Source organism: Mobula birostris, chromosome 29 (assembly GCF_030028105.1).
Source record: "Mobula birostris isolate sMobBir1 chromosome 29, sMobBir1.hap1, whole genome shotgun sequence".
NCBI classification, from domain to species: Eukaryota; Metazoa; Chordata; class Chondrichthyes; order Myliobatiformes; family Myliobatidae; genus Mobula; species Mobula birostris.
In genome coordinates this window covers 21,085,129-21,095,412 of record NC_092398.1, presented here as the reverse complement: position 1 = coordinate 21,095,412, position 10,284 = coordinate 21,085,129, and the positions used below count along the sequence as shown (strand labels likewise).

At 51.0% G+C, this 10,284-nt stretch overlaps 1 protein-coding gene across 1 annotated transcript; it reads left to right on the top strand.

The window, feature by feature from the left end:
* The first annotated feature begins 907 nt into the window (after positions 1 to 907).
* On the top strand, positions 908 to 4,350 carry LOC140190115 (C3a anaphylatoxin chemotactic receptor-like). Its single transcript, XM_072246611.1, has 2 exons — positions 908 to 968; positions 3,307 to 4,350. The coding sequence occupies exon 2, from the start codon at positions 3,313 to 3,315 to the stop codon at positions 4,348 to 4,350; it is 1,038 nt and encodes a 345-aa protein (XP_072102712.1). The 5' UTR covers positions 908 to 968; positions 3,307 to 3,312.
* Positions 4,351 to 10,284: the final 5,934 nt, after the last annotated feature.

Genomic DNA, 10,284 nt, shown 5'->3' with positions numbered 1-10,284 from the left:
TGGGACGGTACGGAGGGAGCTTCACTCTGTGTCTGACCCCAGAAGTGTGTGATGGGACGGTACAGAGGGAGCTTCACTCTGTGTCTGACCCCTGGAGTGTGTGATGGGAGGGTGTGGAGGGAGCTTCACTCTGTGTCTGACCCCAGATATGTGTGATGGGACAGTGTGGAGGGAGCTTCACTCTGTGTCTGACCCCAGATGTGTGTGTGATGGGACGCTGTGGAGGAGGTTTCACTCTATGTTTGACCCTGGGAATGAGTGGTGTGATGGTGAACAGGGAAATTAATACGGTGTCTGATCCAAGGAGTGTGTGATGGGACGGTGTGGAGGGAGCTTCACTCTGTGTCTGACCCCGGAAATGTGTGATGGGATGGTGTGGGGGAGCTTCACTCTGTGTCTGACCCGGGGGGTGTGTGATGGGATGGTGTGGAGTGAGCTTCACTCTGTGTCTGACCCCTGGAGTGTGTGATGGGAGGGTGTGGAGGGAGCTTCACTCTGTATCTGACCACGGGAGAGTGTGATGGGACGGGGTGGGGTGCTTCACTCTGTGCTTCACCGCAGGAATATGTGATGGGAGATTTACACTTTGTCTCATTCAGGAACTGCTGTGATTTGTCTTCAATGCCTTGCGGTCCGCAGCTGAGTTCAGTTTGAGGAACTGAGCTGATAAACCAGACACCAGATATTAAAGAATGTGACGAAATCATAACGATGTGTTTGTCAGCCTCAGACGGGACCCACCCCGCTCTCCGGACCTCTCCCGCACCAGTGTCCTGTTCCACCTTCCCTGCTCTCCCGGGGGCGGAGGACAGCGATTCCGTTCGTTTCTGCACGGTTCATGTCGAGGATTGGTTGCGGTGGTCGCAACGGTTTGGGATCTGGGTGCAACTCTCTGCTGCCCGGGGGATGGAGTGAGCCGGAGATTACGGGGAGGCTGAACTTCATCGAGAGGGGGAGCAGGCTCCAAGGTGAGTTGGTGGGGTCCCAGGAAGGGATGCCGGAGCTGGGGTTCCTCGGGGCCGGCAGCGGATGATGAATGGTGGGGAGGGTGCGGGGGGGTGGGTGTGGGGAGGTGAGGATGGAGGAGCGCACTGCGTTCATTTCGGTGAGGAGGTGAGGAGGGAGCGTCACGCTGAAGGCCACTTTCTCCCCCTTCCCCGTCCATTTCCCGTCTCTGCTGTGGGGCTGGAGGGGGCTGACAGGGAGGAGAGCCAATGCGCCATGTGCGGGCTGGTGAGGAGTGAGCGTCGTGGTGCAGGAGGGGCAGTGAGGGGGGAGATGGTTGTGACCTCCGTCCTCTCTGTCTTTTCCCCTTAACCTTCCCTTACCCTTCTTTTCCACCTTTACCCCTTTCCCTTGTTCAATCCCCATCTCTCTCCCTGCTCACTCCCATTCCCCTCCCCTCCCTGTTCCTTCTGCACTCGACATCCTCGCTCCCCTCCCCCTCTTCCTCTCTCATATTCCTCCCTCTCCCCCTTTCCCTTTCCCCCCACATTTCCCTCCCTTTCCCACCTCTCCTTCCTCGCTCTTCTCCCCTCTTCCCAGCTCTTCCTCATCCCCTTCTTCTCTCTCTCTTCCCATTTTCTTCCTCCTTCCCCCTGTCTTTCCCCTTTTCTCTCTCCCTCTTTCTCTTCCCAGTTCTCTTCTTCTCTCCATCCCCCTCCGATCCCCTCTTCCACCCCACCTTTTCCCTCCCATTTCACCCCGCCCCCTCTGTTGTCCTTGGCCTATGTTCTCCATAACTCCACCTAGGATCTGTCTCCTTCCCACCCCCTTCAAACCTTCACCCCACCCTTTTTTGTTTTTCCCACCTCTCCATCTCTTCCCCTACCCCCTCCACCCTTTGTCACTCACCTTTCCCATTTCCCTCCTTATTCTTTCCATCATTCCTGCATTCAAACCTTTCCCCGCTCCACCTCACATCCTCTGTCCCTGTTTCTCTTTGCTTGTCCCTGACACTTACTGCAACCTCCCTTCACCACACCCCATCTCTACCCCTTCCCTGCTTCCCTTTAGCTTCACCCCTCAATTTCCATCTCCTACTCAATGCTTCCAGCTTAACTCTTCTTCCCCCTCCCCCTCCCCATCCCTCCTCCTCCCCCTCCCCATCCCTCCTCCTCCCCCTCCCATTCCCTCCTCCTCCCCTTCCCTCCCTCTCCCCTCCCCTTCCTTCCTCCTCCCCTTCCTTCCTCCTCCCCTTCTCTTCTCCTCCCCTTCACTCCTCTTCCTTCCCCTTCCTCCTCTTCCCCCCACTCTCTTCTTCCACTCCCTCTTTTATCCTCCCTTCCTTCCGTTCCCTACAACTCCCAGTCCTGTTCACCCTCCCCTTCCTTCCTGTTCACCTACCCCTTCCCTCCTCCTCTTCTTCCCGTCCCTTCTAGCCCTTCCCATTCCTGCCCTTCTCTTCCTCCACTCTTTCTTCCTTCACCTCCTCCCTTTCCACCCTCCTCCTCCTCCCTGTACACTCTGCACTTCCTTGCACCCCCTCCTCCTCCTCCCATTCCATCTTCCTCCTTCCCCTCCCTCTTCCTTTTTCCCCTCACTCTTCTTCTTCCTCCCTCTTCCTCACCCTCCCTCCTCCACCTCTTCCCTCCTCCTCCTCCCCTCCCATTCCCACCTCCTCCTCCCCTTCCCTTTCTCCTCCACCCCTTCCTCTCATGTCCTCCCCACCCCCTCCCCTTTCTCCTCTTCCTCCTCTTCCCTTCCCCTCCTCCCCTCTTTCTTTTTCATCATCCCCATCTCCTTCACCCTCCCCTTCCCTCATCCTTCTCTCCTTCCCATTTCCCCTCCCCTTCCCTCTTCCCCCTCCCCCTCCATCTTCCACTTCCCTCCCCTCCTCCCCTCACCTTGTCTACTCCCTCTCTCTCCCATTTCTCTCCTCTTTCCTTCCCTCATCTGTCCTCATTCCTCATCCCCCATCATCTTCACCAATCTTCACCTGTCCTCCCTTCCCTGTCTCCTCTGCCCTACCATCCTCCTCTTACCCATCCACCTCTCTTCCCTTCACATCCTCCCTTCGCACCTCCTCATCCAGCCATTTCAGTTCCTCCTCTGTTGTTCATTCCACTCCCCCTCCCCTTCTCCCTTCACTCCCCTTTTGGCCTCCATCATCTTTACCTACCTCTCCTCTCCCATGAAGCTCTCTTTTTTACCCTATCTTCCCTCTTTTCCCTCCCTATCTCTCCCTGCCTCCTTTTTCCCCTCACCCATCTCTCTCCTTCCCTCTTCTTTCCCTCACCCATCTCTCTTCTTGTCCCCTCCCTCCACTCCCAACCTCTCTCACCTCCACAATATCTTCTCTTCCAGCTCAGCATGGACTATTCTGGAGATTATTACTTTTTCAACACAACTCCCTTTGAAAACTACTCCTATGAGAACTTACCTGTGGATTATAGGACCCATCTGCCAGCATCCTCCATTTTGTCCATCTTTGTCTACACGCTCACTTTCCTGTTGGGGGTCCTTGGCAACGGTGCTGTCATCTGGGTGACAGGCTTCAAGATGAAACGGAGTGTCAACACGGTGTGGTTCCTGAACCTGGCTGTGGCAGACCTGACCTACTGCCTCACCCTCCCCTTCCAGATGGCTAAAGTTGCCTTGGTAAACACCTGGCCGAGAGACAATGTCCTCTGTAAGCTCCTTCCCTCGGCCATTGTCCTCAACATGTACGCCAGTGTCTTCCTATTGACCATGATCAGCATCGACCGCTGCCTGGCCGTCACTAGACCCATCTGGTCCCAGACTCACCGGTCCCTGCCTTGGGTGCGTGCGGCCTGCCTTGGGGCCTGGGGCCTCGCCTTCCTCATGTGCCTGCCCACTCTGCTGACACGGCAGGTATACATAGGTTCTGAGTTCGGCTTAATTTTCTGCACCATTAACTACACCGGGACATATTTTGGAGACCGGACCAGGGAGGTGGTGGAGGTGACACGGGCCCTCTTTGCCTTCATCTTCCCCTTCCTCATCATGGCATCCTGCTACCTCCTGATCGGTCAGAAGCTGCAGAGGGGCAAGTTCGCCAAGTCCAGCAAGACCAGGAAGCCTATCCGCCTCATTGCATTTGTAGTTGCTGCCTTTTTCATCTGCTGGCTCCCATACCACATCTGCGGCCTAGCTCAGGCTTTCTTCAATCTTCAAGTGGCCTTCATCTGGGATACATTGTCCGTGGGCCTAGCCTCCTTCAACAGCGCCCTGAACCCCATCCTCTATGTCTTCGCTGGCCGTGACTTCCGCCAGGTCTTCCGGCGCTCCCTGTCCAGCTCGCTCCGTTTGGCCTTTGCTGAGGAGCCGACAGAGTCAGCCTGCAGCACTCGCATCAAGACCATCTCCAGGACGGTTGCCAGTGTGTGAGGACTCTCTCTCTGGTCCCCCCAGTGCAGGCTCCTCGCTCTGTCCTGTTATTGGTACCCTATACTCCATATTGCCCTCTGTCACCTCCCACCATTAACGCACCCATTCCCTCCCCCACTTGGCCTACCATTGTTCCAGTCCTACAAGGCCGAGTGAACCAGAATCCTCGGCTGATAGCCAACCACTGATCCCCCTCTCCCCAACCACCTATTTGCCAGTGATCTGTTCATCCCCTGAGCAACTAACTGAATTTTTACCCGCAGTCGCCCGATAGCGTCCTATCAAAAAAAACTTGCCCCAGCTCAAAGGACCCTCTGAGTGAGTCCAGGCCAAGTTAGTTTACTGCCTCCTGGGCCCGGCTTCCTCATTGCCACGGCGACCAGATATGACAGCTCGATCGCGCCGTGATTTTTTGACCCCCCCCACCTCACCCCACCCCAGACCCCTCCATCAGGTCCTTGCACAGCCTCCCCGGCTCCAGGGAGAACAGAGGCTGCGTCACTGGTCTCTCCTCGTAACTGAAACCCTCTGTCCCGGACAACGTCACCTCCTTCCTGTAGTGTGGAGACCAGAACTGGACACTGTACTCCAGCTGTGGGCTGACCAATTGTTTCTGAAGTTGCTCCGTCACCTCTCTGGCTTGAGGGAGAATGAAGACACAAGAGGCAGCAGGCACTGGAATGTGGATCAGAAAAGCATTTGCTGCAGTGAACTGAGGTTATATCTGACGTGAACTAGAGAAGAGAACCTTCGATAAACTGCTTGCAAATATTTCAAGACTGTCACAGTTCCAATTAAAAATCACCACAATTCCTGTGTATTTTCATGTCCATATCTGGTGCGGTACAAGTGTAACGAAAAACTTCAGGGGCAACAGACACAAAATGAGGGAACTCAGCAGGTCAGGCAGCGTCTGTGGAGATGAATAAACAGTCGACCTTTTGGGCCGAGTCCTTCACCAGGACTGTTTATTCATTAAAAATAAAATTATTAAACATAATTAACACAATGAGTAAATAGGTATGCTTATTCAAATATGGAAATGAATAAATGTGACTGCTTATCTCTTTCCATAGTTTCTAAGGTGGTGGGGTGGAGATACGTCTCTACCAAAGGAGATGTAATGTGCTCCTTTCCTCCACTCACCTGCAGGTCACCCTTGGGCAAGGTGTAGACCCTCCGATCAGGGTCATGTGAAGCCGTGGGAGCAGGTGGTGGATGGTCAGACGAGCAGCTGATGCATATCACAAGTCCTGGTTATGCAACCACTGACACCAGGCAGACAATCTCTGAAGAGTATTGACAATGGCTGGGGTCTCGTGTCTTGTAAAGACACGTCCAAGAAGATAGCAATGGCAAACCACTTCTGCAGAAAAATTTGCCAAGAACAATCTTGATCGAAGGCCGCGATTGCCTACGCCAGACGACGTGGCGCATAATGAGCGAACAATAGTTCCTCCAACATTCTGTGTGTGTTGCTCTGGAAGAGTCAGCAACAGCTGGAGCATCTCTTGTGTTTACACCAGCGTTTCCCACCCTGGGGTCCGGGGAGACCCCTTGCTTAATCGGACCATGGTATAGAAAAGGGTGGGGTCTCCTGGTTTACAAGGAAAAGCTTGCAGCAACTCCAGGGGTCGGTAGAGATTGAGCTGAATGGGGAGGGCAAACAGAACTGGATTGTTTTCTCTGGGGGCTGAGGGGAGACCTTACCGGAAGTTTATAAAATGATGAGGGCAGGGATGGGATGGGCAGTGATGATCAGTTTCTCCTACTGCCCCCCCACCCCCGTGAGGAGGGTTTCGTTTGAAGGAGAGACGAAGGAAAGTTTAAAGGGGATGTGCCGGGCTGCCATGGGTGGTGGTGGGAGTGGATGCACCGGACTGTTTAATTAATTAATTTATTGAGTTACAGCGCAGATTAAACTCTTCCAGTGGCTGGTTTATTCAGTACAGGAGGGACTGAATAAAGTGTTCACTGAGCGTACATAGACAAATGATCATACAGGGAGTGGTGGGATATGGGTCAGGTACAAAAAGGATTCAGCTGATTTCAGCAGTTTGCTCGGCACAGATTATCCCTCTACAATGTCTCCCCCTGCTGTCCATAACCGGTTCTGCAACAGCAGATGTTTAAACTGAAGGCACCCCACACAGGCTTGACAGTGGATCCCGCAGCAGTTATCAGAGAACGACCCCTCAGTGAGGATGAGAGACAAATGTATGCAGGATAGAACTCAAGAAGGTGGCCAAAAGTCTCCTTGGTGAGTGGGATAAAAGAGAATCCCAAGGTATTGTATTGAACCAGAATCAGAATCTCTGGCATATGTTGTGAAATTTATTGACTGTGTACAATGCATTGCAATACAAACAATAGAGAAAAAACTGAATTACAGTAAGTATATATATATAATAGTTAAATTCAATAAGTAGTGCAAAAATAGAAATAAAAAAAGCAGTGAGGTAGCGTTCCTGGGTTCAATGCCTATTCAGAGATCTGCTGGCAGATGGGAAGAAGCTGTTCCTGAATCATTGAGTGCGTGACTTCAGGCTTCTGTACCTCCTTCCCGATGGTATCAATGAAAACAAGGCACGGCTTGGGTGATGGGTGTCCTTAATGATGGATGCCACCTTTTTGAGGACCTGAGGGTCGGGAACCGAGGGAGGTGCTTATGTTTGGAATAACTGGACAGGGGTGGGGTACCGTGCGACTAACTTGTGTTGGAATCTAGCGTGGAAAAGGACAAGAAAGGTAGTGAGCATGGTGTGGGCCTTGCTAATTTACACGGGAACACTGAGATTAAGGAGGTGGTGGTGCTGGGTGTCCTGCGAGACCCCCAGTCAATGAAGAGGAGGGATGTGAGCGTGGCCTTTTACAGAGCAGGTCATGGCAGACAGGCTTGGCTGAGCTTTTTCAGGAGGTGATGAAGGCGATTGGCAAGGGTAGGAGAGTGGCTGTGTCCACATGGACTTCAGTAAGGCACTTAACAAGGCCCCTCATGGTAAACTGCTCCGGAATATGACGATGAATGGTGATTGTGAACTTGCATTCAGAGCTGAAGCAGGAGGCCTCAAGGCAGAGGAACAGAATTAGGCCATGAGGCCTGTTGAGTCTGCTCCACCTTTACATTGATTATGATTCCTCTCAACTCCAATCTCCTGCTTTCTCCCTGTTAACTGTTGATGCTCTGATGCATCCCAAACCCATCCACCTCCACCTTAAATATATCAGTGAAACCTTTCCCAGGGTATTACATATAGATGTAACATTATCTCACGACTGTTGATCTGAAGTCCACAGTTGATAAAGGCCAACACACTATACGCCTTCTTAACAACATTGTCAACCCACGCAGCAGGTTGAGTGTCCTAGGGACATGGACCCCAAGATCTCGCTGATCCTCCACACTGCTGAGAGCCTTACCGTTAATGTTATGCTCTGTCTTCAAATTTGACCTACTGAAATGAATCATTTCACACTTATTGGGGCTGAACTCCATTTGCCATTTCTCAGCCTAGTTTTGGATCCTATTGATGTCGAGTTGTAACCTCTGTCAGCCCTCCAGACTATCCACAACACCCCCAACTTTTGTATCATCAACAAACTTACCAACCTACACTTCTACTTCCTCATCCAGGTCATTTATAAAAATCACAAAGAGGAGGGATCCCAGAACAGATCCCTCAGAACACCAGTGGTCACCGTCCTCCATGCAGAATACGAACCATCCACTACCTTTTGCCTTCTTTGGTCAAACCAATTCTGGATCCACAAAGCAAGGTCTCCTTAGATCCCATGCTTCATTACTTTCTGATTGAACCTCACATGGGGAACCATATCAACTGCCTTACTGAAATCCATACACATTACATTCACCGCTCTACCTTCATCAATGTGTTTTTTTACATCCTTAAAGAATTCAATCAGGTTCGTAAGGCATGACCTGCCCTTGATAAAGCCATGCTGACTATCCCAAATTAGATTATATCCTCCAAATGCTCAAAAAAACTGCCTCTCAATCTTCTCTAACAACTTGCCCACCACTGAAGTAAGACTTACAAACGTACTTGTCTATAATTTCCTGGGTTTTCTCTACCTTCCTTCCTGAACAAGGGAACAACGTTTGCAAGCTTCCAATCCTCCGGTACTTCTTCATTACCTATTGATAATGCAAAGATCATCGCCAGAGGCTCAGCAGTTTCCTCCCTTGCTTCCCACGGTAGATTTGGGTATATCCCGCCTGGTTCCGGTGACTTATCTAACATAATACCTTTCAAAAGCTCCAGCACATCCTCATTCTTGCTATCTACACACTCAAGCATTTCAGTCTGCTTTAAGTTATCCCCATAATTGCCAGGGTCCTTTTTACTGGTGAATACTGAAGCAAAGTATTCATCAAGTTCCTCATCTTCCTCCTCTGACTCCATGCACGTGTCTCCACTCTCACTCCTGATTGGTCCTATTCTCACACAGCTCATCCTCTTGCTCTTCACTTGCTTGTAGAATGCCTTGGAGTTTTCCTCAATCCTGCTCAGCAAGGCCTTTTCATGGCCCTTCTGCTCTCCTCATTTCATTCTTGAGCTCCTTCCCGGCACCCTTGTAATTTTCTAGAGCTCTAACAGTACCTAGTTTCTTGAAACTTTCGTAAGCTTTCCTCAACTAGATTTTCCATATCCTTTGTGCACCTTGGGTGTTTTACCCTGTCATTCTTTCCCTGCCTCAGTGGAACATGCCTATGCAGTATGCCATGTAAATGTTCCCTGAACATTTGGCACATTTCTGCTGTGCATTTCCCTGAGAACTGCTGCTCCCAATTTATCTTCCCAAGTTCCTGCATCATATTTCCCCCACCCCAATTAAATGTTTACAGCTCCCATCCCTCTCCAGCGCCATGGTAAAGGAGATAGAGTTGTGATCACGACCTCCAAAATGTCCTCTCACTGAGAGACCTGCCACCGGACCAGGTTCATTTCCCAATACTAGATCAAGTACAGCCTCTCCTCTAGTTGGCATATCTACATATTGCATCAGGAAACCTTCCCGTACAAACCTAACAAACTCCACTCCATCTAAACCCCTTGCTCGGAGGAGATGCCAGTCAATATTAGGAAAGTTAAAATCACCCATCACAACATCACTATTATTGTTGCACCGTTACAGAATCTGCTTCCCTATCTGCTCCTCGATGTCTGTATTACTATTGGAGGATTTATAAAAAACACCCAGTAGAGTTATTCACATAGAAGTTGCTGGTGAACGCAGCAGACCAGGCAGCATCTCTAGGAAGGGGTACAGTCGACGTTTCGGGCCGAGACCCTTCGTCAGGAGTAACTGAAGGAAGGGTTAGCAAGAGATTTGAAAGTGGGGAGGGATGGAACCAAGAGCTGGACAGGTGATTGGTAAAAGGGATATGAGAGGATCATGGGACAGGAGGCCTAGGGAGAAAGAAAGGGGGAGGGGTGAAGCCCAGAGGATGGTCAAGGGGTATAGTGAGAGGGACAGAGGGAGAAAAAGGAGAGTGAGAAAAAGAATGTGTGTATATATATAAATAAATAATGGATGGGGTATGAGGAGGAGGTGGGGCATTAGTGAACGTTTGAGAAGTCAATGTTCATGCCATCAGGTTAGAGGCTACCCAGACGGAATATAAGGTGTTGTTCCTCCAACCTGAGTGTGGCTTCATCTTTACAGTAGAAGAGGCCATGAATAGACATAGCAGATGTGTGTGAAATGGGGGAGATGCGTTTGAGAGCAGAGTTGATAGTGGAGGAAGGGGAGCCCCTTTCTTTAAAAAAGGAGGACATCTCCCTTGTCCTGGAATGAAAAGCCCCATCCTGAGAGCAGATGTGGTGGAGACGGAGGAATTGCGAGAAGGGGATGGCGTTTTTTCAAGAGACAGGGTGAGAAGAGGAATAGTCCAGATAGCTGTGAGAGTCA

What these genes read in the sequence shown, in the direction of transcription:
- LOC140190115 (XM_072246611.1), top strand. Translation starts at nt 3,313, where the DNA reads ATGGACTATTCTGGAGATTATTACTTTTTCAACACAACTCCCTTTGAA.